Source organism: Pyricularia grisea (genome assembly GCF_004355905.1).
Source record: "Pyricularia grisea strain NI907 chromosome Unknown Pyricularia_grisea_NI907_Scaffold_8, whole genome shotgun sequence".
Lineage (NCBI taxonomy): Eukaryota > Fungi > Ascomycota > Sordariomycetes > Magnaporthales > Pyriculariaceae > Pyricularia > Pyricularia grisea.
The window spans coordinates 131,043-144,975 of record NW_022156721.1 but is presented as its reverse complement, the minus strand read 5'-3'; the positions used below and the strand labels follow the sequence as shown (position 1 = coordinate 144,975).

Sequence of the window (13,933 nt, the reverse complement as noted above, 5' to 3'; positions counted from 1 at the left end):
CAGTCTACTTTTCGCAAATCATCCGGTTCTCGATCAACAAGAATTCCATGTCCCTGTCAGAATTCCATGTTCAGTTGACCGACCTTTGACGGGAGCAGCCGCATCGTGACGTCATCGGTTATCCCCTTTACTGAGGCGCACCTGCCAGCTGCAATCAAAGATGGAGTAACTGCAGTAGAATGCCATGGGATGTGCAACGACCTTCTGCCTAACCTCGATTAGACTTGAAACCAAAACCAAAACCGACTTTGATGGAATAGTCCAGCCACAGTATCGGCTCACAGACTCTGCAAAAGTCGATTTTTACTGAAACCGGGGACAAGCGCAGCCTCGGCTCACCACAATGAACCATGCGCTGCGACTTTTGTCTGTTCGGCTGGCAACGTTGCAGGTGACACGACCGACACCAAATAAAATACCTCGCAGAATACTACCACGCCTCCAACCTAATAAGCTCCGAGGGTTCTCAACAACCGTTGTACGATACCCCCGCAAAGAAGATGACGGTAATAAATACGCGTCGCGCGCTCGCGATCTCAACCAACAGGGCCTGGATGAGCAAGAGCAGGAAGTGGTCCTGAGAAAACACCAAATCGAGCGACCGTGGCACAGACAAGATGCCGACAAGCCGCCTGTTGATCCCAAGGGTCATGAAAAGAATCGAGAGGAGCCATTGTCAAAAGGTAATTCAGCAGTCATGTTTTATGTCTGGTTCTATTTGTAGTCTAGTCTAGATTGTTTCTAACCCGTCTTGACTCCAAATCACAGGCAAGCTCTTGACCACGCCGACACGTCTTCTGAAATTGATCCTCCCCCTACCAGTATCGGTCGAAAAGAACAGTCAAAACAATGACTACAACGACCGCGACAGCAGCAGCAAGGACTTTGGCCGCTCGATATCATCCAACGACAAGATACAACCGCTCGCGCTACTCATCCATCCACAGCAGCCTTTGTCGTATGTGGAACGCCTAATACAAGCTGAGCTGCCACCTGTTGTGGAGAATGGTAAAGAGAAGATACCGAGCATATATTTCCGCGCTGAGGATACGGGCGACGCCGATAATGCGGCCGAGGGTCGTCCCAGACACGCAAAAAAGAAGGAAGACAAGTCAAAATCTCCCCACGTCGCATCCTACTCTGGCCTGGGTCATGAGGCCGAGTCTCGCAATGACGACGAGAAACGCTGGGTACGGTGGAGCAGCAGCACCGAGATGGGTGACTTCATTCGTGACGCGGCGCGGGGCCGCGAGTTCGCCATCGAAGTGGAAGGCTACAACCTTTCGATGCACGTTGGGGTGCCTTCATTCGCGGACCGCACCCACTACATGCGCAGCCGGCTCCGGCGCATGTCGAGGTCCATCGCCCGTCTGACAGAAATCAAATCAGAGTGCGACAAGCTCGCGCACCGCGGGGCGCACCGCCTGGCACAAGGCGGCTTCGCCATGCTGAGCGCCTGGTGGGGCGTTGTCTACTACGTCACCTTCCACACTGAGGCTGGCTGGGACCTCGTGGAACCCATCACGTACTTGGCCGGACTGACGACCATCATGGGCGGGTACTTGTGGTTTCTGTACATCAGCCGGGACCTCTCGTACAAGGCGGCCATGAACATCACGGTTAGTCGACGTCGGGCGGCTTTGTACGAGGCGCGCGGGTTCGACGTTCCAAGGTGGGAGCGGCTGGTCCGCGAAGCCAACGCGTTGAGGGCCGAGATTGCGCATGTTGCCTCTGAATACGATGTCGACTGGGACGAGAAGGCGGACCTTGGTGGATCCGAGGAGGTTAAGGAAGTTCTAGAAGCGGAGCGGCACAAGCAGCGGAAGCGTAGCTCCGAGGACGGTGGCGACGAGGACGAGGGCGGAGACGCGAGCCCGAAGGACAAGAAGAGCAGCAAGACGGAGAAGCAGAAGGAGGCCGATTCCGGCAAGGATAAAAGGTAGGACCAGGCACAGAACGGCGATGGAAAAGATGGACGAGGCCGGGCCTGAGGGGCCTTGCATGTTGAGGTAGACCAGGAGGCTGTCGGTCATGGCGAGGGTCGAGAGGATGTACAATATCGGATCGGCTTTGAACTCGGCGCGACGGCTGCGGCGGGGCTGGGATTGATCGTCGCCTGTGCCTTGTGATGCCTGGATTTTGCCCCAAGCCCAAAGGGAGGGGTTGCGCTTGGTCTGCAGCCGGGGTCGCTGGACAGAGCTTGATGATGACATGACTGTTGTCGAGATTGTGCTTGGAGTTTTTATCGATATAATGTTGGCGATCTGCAAGCGTATTTACTGGTAACTGTTGAGACGCTTTAATCTTGATTCATCTTGTGGCTCTAGATATAGACGTATTTGATGACACGCAGTATGTGGGAAAGCGGTTATTTTTTATGACTGCTCATGCTAAGAAGTAAGTGCAGGTAGAAAAGTTCTTATCAGCAATCAAATGACCGGTTCTCCAGGGCAACAACCGGGTTGAGTGGATCAAATGGGGGAGGACTGGGGAAGGGAGAAAGCGTATTCGCGAGGCTTCTGTCTAATTCGAATTGGAAAGGAAAGTCATCTTCTTTTCTACCATTTCACATGCAGACAGTGGAGGTCATCCATCTATTTCTAGACCGCCCAGGAACAGCGATGCGGATCCACCTGTTTTTGTTCGTCACCACTCACAGTCCCAGTCCCCGTCCCAGGTCATCCGAAGCAATTTACTACGTATGTACTCCGTACTGTTTTGTTTTGACGCACCACGCAGCCAATTCCCCATGACGTCAATGCAGACATCTGCGGGCAGGGTTGAAGGGAGAGCTTTTGTGTGGTTCATCGGCGATCAGAGATCAGGCCAAGGTTCGGCGGTTGGAAATGAATCGAATATTTACAAGTAAAGTTTTGTCGACTATTTTTTGAGCAAAAGAGTTTTGTTGATGATTGATTGGCGTGTCAAACAAAGCTTGGGGGGGGGAAATTTCAGCAAAAAAAAAAAAAAAAGAGTAGGTACCTAAATACAAATAACAATGATGGTTAATGGTTGTAGCTGTCATGCATGGCAATCGTTGGAAAAGAAGAGAAGATCAGTAGCGAAAGAGCCCCACCGGCTCGGACCGAAGGGGGAGAGCTGTTTGGAATTGACTGGATGGTCGACATGACTCGTTCGTTGTACGGGAGATGACACTGACAGACAGGTCCTAGCCACGGTTCTTTTCTACGTTACTAAAGATTAAAGATTTGTTACGAACTTGCCACTTGCAAAAAATAGACAAGGTAAAGAAACACACTGATGATATGCGAGACAGGGCTCTTGTAGATTGGGTATTTAGTAGGCAAGGTACCTCTTATTACGCTGGCCTGACTGATTTGCAATGTTCTATTGTGCCCGTCCAACATTATAAACTTGGTCCTTGCCAATTTTCCCTCCTTAACCGACCAAACCAGGCCTGCTTGTGAGGAAGAGTGAGCTCAGCCTCCTTTTCAAACCCTCCAGCCTGAAGATGTCGAATGAACCTGTAGCAGTAGTTTTGTTGTCGTCAGCATCGGTAAATCAAGCAGTCCCCTCCAAAGGCAGGGATCTCATCAGTCCACACAGTAACAGTAAAACTCACTTGGCGTTATCGACCCTCGGCTCCACACAGACGCTCATGGTCCTGTAATCTGCCGTCAGGATCCAGTGCACCGCGCTGCTCAACCAAAGCTGCACCTCACCCCTCGCCCACTCCTCGCCCACAAACACGTGCACGCCCCTGTCCCAGTCGTCCACCGCCCTGGGGCCGAGACACCTGGCGACGGGGTCCTCCCTCAACCAGTAGATCTCGAGGTACGCAAACGGTATGCCGTCCCAGAGAGCCACCACGGGAAACGAGTTCCTCGACTCGAGCGCCGACGACAGGAACGTCGGTGTGTACGAACCCCAAAACGCCGACACGCGCTCCTTCTCCATCCACATCTGCAGCAGGCTCGTGTCCGCTAGCGACGCCAGGTGGGCGTGCGAGGCCGCCCCGGCGCTGATCCTGCAGGACCCCTGTCCTGGCCCGACGGGCCCGCCGTAGGGCACGGGGTTGGGGTCGCTCGACGCCACGCGGAACGAGAGGTAGGCGCCGGCCGTGGGCACGAACCGGCTATAAAATACCTCGCCCTGCCTCGGCGGCCGGGGCCGGACTGGATGCCGCACCCCGTTGGTCATGGTATACTGCGCCGGTGCGGGCGGATAGTAGGTCGGGAGGTGAGCGGAGCTGTGGAAGGGGCCCATGGGGAAGGACGATGTGGGTACGAGGGGCTGCGGGTGCATCGACGATGAGGTGGTGGATTTGGCGGTCGGAGATGTCGGCCTGCTTCCCGACGGGGCGCCAGCATTGGAACCTTGGGCACCATTCCCCCGAGGCTTCGGCGCCAGCGTGAACAGAAACAACCTCCCGGGGATTTGCCAGAAAGCCTTTCTAGTGACAAACATGTTGTCCCAGTCGGCGTCGCCCTCGGCAGGCCCGGCCGAGGAAGCTAGGGTCGTGATGAGTCCCATCCTCTCCAGCTTAGGCAGCAGGTTCTTCTCACGCAGCACGCCACTGCGCTTGATGTTGATGCGCCACTCCCCACGAGGCCGGCCGGCTTCTGGCGTGGAGGCCGACAATCCTGTGGCGGGCAGGATCGGGGAGGGCGCGGGCTCGTGAAAGTACCAGTAGAGCGTGACCCAGAGCATCATGGCTATCTGCCGTGTAGGACTGGCCGGTGGCGCAAACTCGCTGCTGGAGGGGTTGCTGATGGAGCTGATAAAGAGACAGTCTGCCTGCAGGGTTGGCTGGGTGAACGGCCTGATTGGTTGCAGGTCCTCGTCGTCATTGTATTCCTGGTCATTTTCCCTGTTGCCAGCTCCTGGAGTGGCCGGGGCAGATAGATTTTCCTGAGTGTGTAGAACTACGGTCCAGCCGACTGGGAATGCATGCTGGTGAGTGAGCTCGTGCGACTTGAAAAAGAATCCTGCAAAGACTGGGGTGACTGTAAAAGTCTGTCCATCTGGGAGATGGACAACGGACGGGCCAACCATGGCCTGGGTGTATGTGCTGGTTTTGTGATCAACCACTCTTTTCTTTTCTACGATGCTTCCATGTTAGCTAGAGGACCAACGCAGGTGATTAGAGAGAGTAGTTCACATATTTGTTCTGTTCAGGACAGAGGGAGAGCTTTGCAATGAACACCCAAGGAACCAACCAATAGGGTACGTTAAAAGGAAGGCTAGGCACTAACTATCCACACCTTTATACTGGATGGAGAATCGAGGCGGCTTGAGGGGAAGGATGCTACACAAGTAGGCAGACAAAGATGGTTTCCTGAAAACTTGGTCGGTCAGAGGAACGACTTGAAAATTTGTAAAACTTAAACGAGATTATGTTATCTCTCATTTCACCAGTCAAATATGTACCTTCCCGGAATTTTACAGACAAACAGACGCTCTCCCTTTCATACCAGGTAATGTAAGGTAGCTTTACACCACTTTTGGTTGGGTTAGGTATGGCGGGGGAAAAAAATCACCCCACTGTGATGGAGCTACAAGAAATCATCAGAAATACGTCTTCTCCCATTCGATGTTTGCATGATTACGTCATGTGGTATCGTAACATTCGCGCCGGCAGTTGGTTTAAGCAACGCTCTCTTCAAGAAGGGAGAGGGATACTATTAGGACCAACATGTTGAAAAAAGAGAGGGAAATTAGTCGAAGGACAGCATCGGTATAACCCGCTGGTAGCTGTACTGGAGACTAGTCTATAATTATTTTATTGTTCAAAAGTAACATCAGAACAAAGACGACGTCGTGGGGAACTTATGTGAATTACTATGTACAGTACCTAGCAATGAACTCTTTGGTGGGTCAAGGTTCCTGTTACATTTACTCGCCAAGCTGCCCCTACAAACAACCGTTTACTACAACTTACAATACTCTATAGATTTTTCGCGACAGACCCTGATCGAAAGAAAGTGTTGCTTCCCCCGCTCTGGCTATCCTTTTTGGTGGGCATTGGTTTGACATATACCTGTCTGTATAAGTACATAAATGTCAGACAAGTGTGTAATAGAATATGTAGTGCAAGTCCACAATGTTAGTAAGAGTTTGGTTGACCGAAATTTAAGCTTAATTTGACGCACACTAACGAACACGTGCAGGCAGAATTGATAGGGTAGGAGAGCCATGTATTGGGTTGAGTAGCGCTATCTAGCCAAAAGAGCGCGGAGGCTCTTTTATCCTGCTCTTAACGCTGACTCAGCGCTCGCTGTCATGTGATGACTCGATCTATCGGATTATCTAATGCGACATAATTTCCTCACCTTTTCCCGCTTCTTGTTATGGTCCTAAACAAATCACTTCACCTCCCTTACCTCCACCTCAATACCATAATAATGCTCCCCCAAGGCCTCATCTTCTCTGCCCTTGTGGCTTTCACTATCGCTTCCTTTGTCCCTGGCCCTCAGAGGCAGAGACAAAATGGCAAGAATTTCCCAGACATGTTCCTGGCCGAGACTGCCGACGATCGCGTTGTTCTAGACGTTGCTCGCCTCAAAGTGAGAATCTAGTAGCAGTCCCATTGGATGGTCACCTTTTCACAGGTTGATACGAATGGACAAAAAAATAACAGTATCAAGGAGGGAAGACGTTGGGGAATTAACAGCATACCTCTTGACAAGATATCCGCATGGATACAACTTGGATATCTCCCTAATTTTGAGGTCCATTTCTGATTGATGCGGCTCATCTTGTCCGCTAGATTACTAAGTCTCTGGTATAGGTTTCTTTCTTCTTAGGTCTTGACGTGCAGGTTGATCGACCAATGCGAAAGACCCCAGGGTTTGTCAACGCTAGGTACATATACACAGTGACGTCTTTCATTTTTCTAGTAATTCGGACATCCGAGATGCAACCGCAGACTTTGTCTGCAAGGCCTAACAAATAGCTTTTGTCTGCTCACATTAAATCCGATACATTAACTGCGAGCACGGTACGGTCTGGGCAATAACAAACAGAAGAAAATTAAAGACAACTTCTGAGACAAGGCACAAAATCACTAGACGGGTTGCTCACCCAAACAAAATGACATCCGAAACCCCACCGACCATCCTCGTCGTCGGCGCAACAGGCCAACAGGGCGGCGCCGTAATCAATGCTCTCCTGGGAGACCGCAGCCCGTCCACGTCGGAGCCGCGCGTGCTGGCTCTGACGCGCAACACCCAGTCCGCCAAGGCCCAGCAGCTCGCCCGCACACACCCTGCCGTCGAGCTCATCCAGGGCGACATGACCAATCCGGAGCAGGTGTTTTCATCCGCCGCCACCAGCACCATCACGTCCATCTTCGTCGTCACCACGCCCAACCACGGCCGCGGTCCCGGCGAGGACGAGGTGGCCATCCCTTTTATCGACGCGGCAGTTGCACATGGCGTGGAGCGCGTGGTCTTTAGCTCGGTCGATCGAGGCGGAGACGACAAGAGCTGGACCAACGCGACCGACGTGCCGCACTTTCGGCAGAAGCACCTGGTCGAGCTGCACCTTCGCGACAAGCTAAAGGCCGGAGGTGAGCAGCAGCAGCAGCAGCAGCAGCAGTTCAGCTACACGATCGTGCGCCCCGTCGCCTTCATGGACAACATGAACCCGGGAATCGCCTGCTCCGTCATGGCGGCGGCGTGGGCGTCTGCGCTCTCGCCAGGCAGGAAGCTGCAGCTCGTGAGCGTGCGCGACGTCGGGAGGGTCGCGGCGCGGGCGTTACTGGCCGACTACGACGACGGCGATCATGGGCACAGGTACAAGAACGCCGCGATCGGCGTGGCAGGTGATGAGTTGTCTCTGGAGGAAGTCAAGGATGTGTTTACCCGCGTGACTGGCAAGAGTCTGCCGCAGGCCTGGTGGCCCGTGGGTGGGCTGCTGTTGTGGGCTCTTGGGGAACTGGGCAGCATGTTTGGCTTTTTCGAACGTGAGGGTTATGGTGTCGAGCTCGAGAAGATGACATCAGACGAGGCGGGACCTATGTTGAACTTTGAGGCTTGGCTGAAGGAGGAGAGTGGATGGATGAAGACTTGATCTGATACTGGACTAGTGCTAGCTCGTAGTTTCTAGAAAGTTGACGCCAAGATGCGTTTATTGCAAAGTTCTTGTTGTCTACCTTTGCTTAAATTTTACGACACGATAAGACGGTAGGAAGGCATACCAGGGTTGGTCACTCAACCTGTTTGTAAAAACCCCCTTTTCATACAATATCAGACGTAGAGCAAAGCCCCATCAGATAGGCTTCGGTGTTTCATATCCTTCTATACAAAAACAGTTCGAGGTTCAGCTATTACAGAAATGTTAAAGGTGCCTGAGCTATGTCAGGGTTGTCATGAAAAAAAGGGGTGTAGAGTTTACGAGCATGGAAAGTAGACGGGGTTTTTGGGTGGTAAATTGTGGTACTGTAATGTTTAGTCATATAGGAATTTTATGCTTTCGGCCGGATGAATATCAGCCTATTCCCTACTTGGTAGAGGTATGTTCAGATGGGGCTTTTAATCCAGAGATGTTATTCTTTTGGCCGATCTAGCGAATAGTTGGCGTGAACCTTTACGCTGGCGAGTTCACGTTTCGGCTGATTCCATGTCTGTGTCGAAAAAGGGTAAAATAGAGGAGCTATGTGGAAAGATGACCTTTCGTGATACAGTGGGGAATGCCGGACAATATCATCGAAGCAAGTCAGGGGTACACGATCATGTCATTGTGGAGCAGATGAATAGAAGAAATTGCCACCAGTAGATACGAAGTACAGGTAGATTCTAGGTCTCTCTAGCCCGAATATCAGCAGACCCATCTGATTGAGTTGCAGGCGTCCAACTGGTCTAGTACTAATATGGTCTGGAAGTAGAGCTTCTTCCACTCATGCCAGATCTCTCAGACCCCATCTGACTCTTGCTAGTTGCCTCACTATCAATCTCGAATTTACGTAGCGGCCAGGGGTTTGGAGGGCCTGGGGCTAAACGCCTTGGTCGTCGAGGCTCAAAGTTGAACTCGGCGGTCATGTAGGTGTTATTCTCTTCAAAGTGATTGCCTGCTTCGCTGTCGCTATTGAGAATGTTGCGTTGCGACCAGTTATCGCTCAAGTCCGTATTGTGCTGGCTTCGTCGAACCCCGGCAGAGCTGGCAATAGACAGACGTGGTGGTTGCCACATGGACAAATAATCGAGCTCGTACTCTTCCTCTTGCTCTTGTTTCTGTTCCTTCTCATGCTCGTGCTCGTGCTGGTATATGGGGCTCTTTTTTAACTGCTGGCTTTGCTGGTACTGATGATGTTGATCGTTCGTATGTTGTTGTCTGTCGTTCGTTATGTTCAACCTCCTGGTACTGTTGCTGCTGGGCTCGCTCCTCCCCTTGGACCGTATTGTAGTCCCCCTACTGGTATGGTTGCTTGCTCCAGAGTCCTTGGAGCGACCGTAATAGCGCTTGGAGGCGTTTTTAACATCACGCACCAGTACGCGCAGGACTGGAACGCAGGCGGCCATGATGGTCAGGGCTACTTCTGCGGCGCTCCACACCGCCAGGTAGTAGCCGACATAGGAGAAGTCTCCTTGTAAAAGCTCGGGAATGTGAGATGCTTTTACAAAGGATGCTGCGCCGGCACTATTTGAAGGGACGAGATCAAATGTTAGCATTACTTGTTCAGTATCAAAAAGGGGAAGACGTAGCATACATGATACCAGCGCTCATGGCAACAGCAATACCAATCTTCTCGGCCAACTTCATCTGTAGATTCAAGATAATTGTCCACGGCAGTAGAGCCAGTGCAATATCCGTAAACCCCGAGTAGACGGCTGAAGCAACGCTATAGGACGAAAATGCCTCTCGCCAGCAGTAACCATCGATAAAGATGTCCCAGCTCTTCTGGACGGGGCTGCACTGTACTATGGTGAGGACGGCACTTATGCTCATGCTGACGTTGAGGATAACAATAATGGTCCAGAGCGTGATCTTTAACCATTTTTTCTCTGCTATTCGCAGCAGAGTGAAAGCAAAGGACGTCTTGGACCATATGGTGGCCATGATGGATACGGCGCCGTCGACAAGGCTCAAGAGTGCAACAGTGCTTATCTCCTGTGGCCGAGTGACGGCCAATTCGCAGACGTGGAGACCCATACCGTGGTTGACGTTGGCGCTGAATACGGCTGCAGCCACGATATACATCATCTGTTGGTTTATGCATGGTTGTTTTGTGGTGGTTAAGTTCAGGTTCCATATTATCAAGACAGTCCTTGTGTTTCAGTCGAGCAAAGAGGCACTCACATAAGCAAGAATTAACAGCCAGTCATCCCACCAGAGGCTTTTGGACTTTTTCCATTTACAATATAACCTGAGCAGCAAAAAGATGGTCGTGAATGCCATAAGCGTCCACGACACTCTCTCCGCCTTTGGCCCCAGGTTCTCTCCAAAGTTGCAAGGTCCCAGTACTCCGGGTGGTGGTCCGCTAAAGCCTGGTGGTGGCCCTGCTTCTGCACTTGGAGGTAGTCCACCTGCTGTACCGTTTGATGGCAGCTCTCCTACTGTACCATTTTGTGGCAGCTGGGAGGTGCTCATTTTGGAGACTATTTTGCCCTTTTAACGGATTAGTCTGCAATGTATTCTCGGCTGCTTTGTTTCCGAAAGGAATTTGAGCACAATGGATTCGTAACTGATGTATCTTTGAACTGGCGGCGGCAATATAAAAACCGGTCCTCAGGTGGGGAAAACGCATTCATAGTGCACCGCAAACATAAAGAATAGCCCTTGCTCTATTCGTTTGCAAGGTTTTCACAGGTGAACGAGTGTCTAAATGGGACTGAACATGCGAACACAAAAAAGAATCATTCCTTCCGGAATATAAATGCAAGGGACGAACTCAAGTTAATATATTTCTTGGACGTAGGCGGGCCAGCGTATCTACCAACATCTCAGATCTCTCAAGGCTCAAGACTCTTTTCCCATGTTTCCAGTCCCTTCAGCATATCTGATAATACTGGGTATCCAGGTTCAGACTATTCGTTTGAGTGCTAGGTAATATTTCATGAGCGTGTGTAAATGGATTTTAGCGTGATAGGAAGGGTTGAGCAAACCTCCCCTGCTAGTCCATAAAAGGTGCACCGTCCCGTCCCACAAGGTGTTCATAATACATCAGCAGGGTTGCTGCTAAACGTTTACAAGTGAGCAAGGTAAGGTAGATTGAGTAAGGCACCTCGTTTGCTTCAACTTCCGCCTCCGGTCTATCCTGCCGGTCTGTCATGTCCTGACCTGTCCTGTCTTGCCAAGCCTTTGCATTTCGCGTGCTTCGGATTGCAAGTCCGGATCCTGTGCCGGGTTAACAGAACATCCCAGTAAATAATGTCATTTGTTTTCCAGTTTTCAACGCAAGGCAAGTAGACGGTTGCACCCGGCGAGGACAAAGGACAAAACCACAATTCTGGATTCCATCTGACGGTTGAAGCATCGTCAGCTTTTTACCAACATCTTAGTAATAAATTCAGATCAGGGCGGTCCTGTTTAGCTGGATGAGATCTTAGGTCCAAAAGGACTTCCAGGCGAAATCATGCACAAGATTAACAATTGGACGATGGCCGGCACAAACGTTTACCCCATGCACGGAAGATAAAGTATTCACATCAATATATCGGCATCTTGGTGAGTTCGGTGTGCCTCGCATGGGGTAGACAGAGTGGCTGGCATCTTCCCTGATAGAACTCGCAATGTAACGGCTTGGGATGATACCTGATGCCTCTTTACAACCGTCAACTCTTTGTACTGTAATCTTCCAACATGTTCCATCTCAAGACAAAGACCTCTTTTGGCAACACGTGGTGCCTGGCTCTCGGTGCACGTCCACGCATTGACTACCAGATACAGTTTGACTGTCTGTTTTGAGTAAAAAGTGGACAGCACGCCATAGAAACTTTAAACGCAATGAAAAGGCGGGTGGCAGTGGTTACAGAATAAACAGCTACACCGGTGTTCGTCAACGGGTAGGTGATCTGAAGTTACAAGCAAAATTAAAACCAAGTCAGCAGAGTAGCAGCCAGCGAACTATTTTGAATAACACCAGAACCATTGTTGCCCTCAAGGTTCATACTAAAGGGGACCGATCACTTTTCTCCTCTTTTAGAAAAAGGGCATGACGCGTGTCGAGCTACATCAACCCTCTACGACTGTCGTATTTTAGCGTCCCCGTTCCGGTGGAGAGACATCTCGTCTGTTTTGCTCCGGGGACTACACTGGCAAAACTCTAAACCTTGGAGCCTGGTCTTTGACCTTTGACCCTCTTGTCACATTTCCGGGGATCCATCTTTGTCAATCAATCCGATGCTATGATCCATCTCAATCGAGATCCGATCGAGATTTTTTGGGTGGGACGATGGATAGTGAAAAAGATGAAAGACAAAGAGAATCTCGTTTACCCACACTTTTAACGCATGCTATTTTGTCAGAGGTGTCTGCGCGAAAAAAAAGTATATCGCCGTCGCACAGGTGTGTGGCCTTAGGCTTGAGTTGAATAAATACTTATGTATCAAAAGGAGCAGTTTCTTACCACGGAGATCCAAGTAAAAGCTCTTCGTCCTCTCACCTTGTCAGTAACTACATTCCGGCTGGTTTCGCTGTCTCGTAGTGCGCTCCTCCCCGGCGCTTGACCGTCTCTGAGTCGACAGTTTCTCTCTCAAGGTCCAAACATGAGAGCATGTTAGTGCGAAAGCCTGGTATATGCTTTGCCTCCTCACAAGGCAGTGCCTAATTAGGACCGAGACACTTGTCTCTGAAGGTTCCAACTTCTTTAGCCCGGACGTAATCATCCCGTAACTAGGCGGCGATCACTCTCAAGGCGGATATGAAAGCATGCTGTCAAGATTGCCCTAGACTCCTCCACGCCAACAGTTACACTTATCTGCCCAACACCCAGGATCAGGTAGGAATGGCCAGAATATACTCTCCAAGCTTGCCGGGCTTTCGAGATGTGAAAAAGCCACGCCACAACATCAACAAGTCCGTGAGGACTTTGTCGATCTCAGTCCCCGTCGTGGTCCTATCCTCGGTAGCAAGTGCACTGTGCTGCCCCTGGCCGACCTCTCCCCTGGGAGACCTCTGTATCTGCCCAGTGGCAATGATACCACCCCCCGTCCTCATCAGGCCATTGATGGACTCATCCAGAAAAGCCTCATGGAAGGTTACTGTTCGGCTCACTGGCCTCATGTCGAAATGAGACCGCGCAGTGCCCCAACCATATCTCCAACGATCAAGATCATCCACGTCCGCCATGCCAAACCAACCCCGGTCTCACTATTAGCGGACCAGGCAAAAAGGTAACCAGAAGCAAGTAGGGGCGCTTGAGGCGGGTCATAGAAGGTAATGTCACCTTCTATTGGACAATATGCGAGGCCCTACACGAAGCAAGAGCAGGATCGCAGGCCAAGGAAGTTTAAAAACCCTCATTTCATACTTTTGGGATACATCGCCAGTGGGCTCGGTTACTGACCAGTGATGCTGCCTGCTTTCCAAGACTGTCGTTTGGAAGACGAGTACGAGAGAGATTATGTACATGTAGGCGGCTGAGAAGTCAAAGGAATGAATATGTGGTTTTTTTTCTGGCTTGCCACTTTGACCGCCACTGTGGCGAACTTTCCACACTTTTGGTTGTTTTTTTTTTTTTTTTTTTTTTTTTTTTTTTTTTTTTTTTTTCACACACCCACCCCATTGTTTACTCAAAAGCCGCGTGCGCAGGTCGTAATCAAGCTGACAATGTGGAATGTATGACATCGGCAAATGGCCAGGTTATCGTAAAAAACATGGAGGAGCATGTGATAATTTTTTTTTAAACTGTCGTTGCCCTTGGCATGAATACGCGCGCACATACGGTATTCTCTAGAGTAATGGAGAAAAAGAATATGCACCCAATAGTGCACACTGTTGCACTCTGTAATCCATAGGGCGAATTTCAGCA

At 50.8% G+C, this 13,933-nt stretch overlaps 6 protein-coding genes across 6 annotated transcripts; 3 read left to right on the top strand and 3 right to left on the bottom strand.

The window, feature by feature from the left end:
- Positions 1–343: 343 nt before the first annotated feature.
- PgNI_11913 (uncharacterized protein) lies at positions 344–1,943 on the top strand (the record flags this gene model as incomplete). The annotated part of the gene is made up of 2 exons (XM_031131871.1): positions 344–683; positions 769–1,943. 2 exons carry the CDS (start codon positions 344–346, stop codon positions 1,941–1,943), a joined length of 1,515 nt encoding a protein of 504 aa, XP_030977157.1.
- Positions 1,944–3,341: 1,398 nt separating this feature from the next.
- Positions 3,342–5,016, bottom strand: PgNI_11912 (uncharacterized protein; the record flags this gene model as incomplete). Its single annotated transcript, XM_031131870.1, has 2 exons — positions 3,342–3,485; positions 3,584–5,016. 2 exons carry the CDS (start codon positions 5,014–5,016, stop codon positions 3,368–3,370), a joined length of 1,551 nt encoding a protein of 516 aa, XP_030977158.1. The 3' UTR covers positions 3,342–3,367.
- Positions 5,017–6,365: 1,349 nt separating this feature from the next.
- PgNI_11911 (uncharacterized protein) lies at positions 6,366–6,631 on the top strand (the record flags this gene model as incomplete). Its single annotated transcript, XM_031131869.1, has 2 exons — positions 6,366–6,527; positions 6,602–6,631. 2 exons carry the CDS (start codon positions 6,366–6,368, stop codon positions 6,629–6,631), a joined length of 192 nt encoding a protein of 63 aa, XP_030977159.1.
- Positions 6,632–7,053: 422 nt separating this feature from the next.
- PgNI_11910 (uncharacterized protein) lies at positions 7,054–8,034 on the top strand (the record flags this gene model as incomplete). The annotated part of the gene is made up of 1 exon (XM_031131868.1): positions 7,054–8,034. One exon carries the CDS (start codon positions 7,054–7,056, stop codon positions 8,032–8,034), a length of 981 nt encoding a protein of 326 aa, XP_030977160.1.
- A 794-nt stretch (positions 8,035–8,828) lies between these two features.
- Positions 8,829–10,551, bottom strand: PgNI_11909 (uncharacterized protein; the record flags this gene model as incomplete). The annotated part of the gene is made up of 3 exons (XM_031131867.1): positions 8,829–9,600; positions 9,671–10,164; positions 10,261–10,551. 3 exons carry the CDS (start codon positions 10,549–10,551, stop codon positions 8,829–8,831), a joined length of 1,557 nt encoding a protein of 518 aa, XP_030977122.1.
- Positions 10,552–12,897: 2,346 nt separating this feature from the next.
- PgNI_11908 (uncharacterized protein) lies at positions 12,898–13,251 on the bottom strand (the record flags this gene model as incomplete). The annotated part of the gene is made up of 1 exon (XM_031131866.1): positions 12,898–13,251. One exon carries the CDS (start codon positions 13,249–13,251, stop codon positions 12,898–12,900), a length of 354 nt encoding a protein of 117 aa, XP_030977342.1.
- Positions 13,252–13,933: the final 682 nt, after the last annotated feature.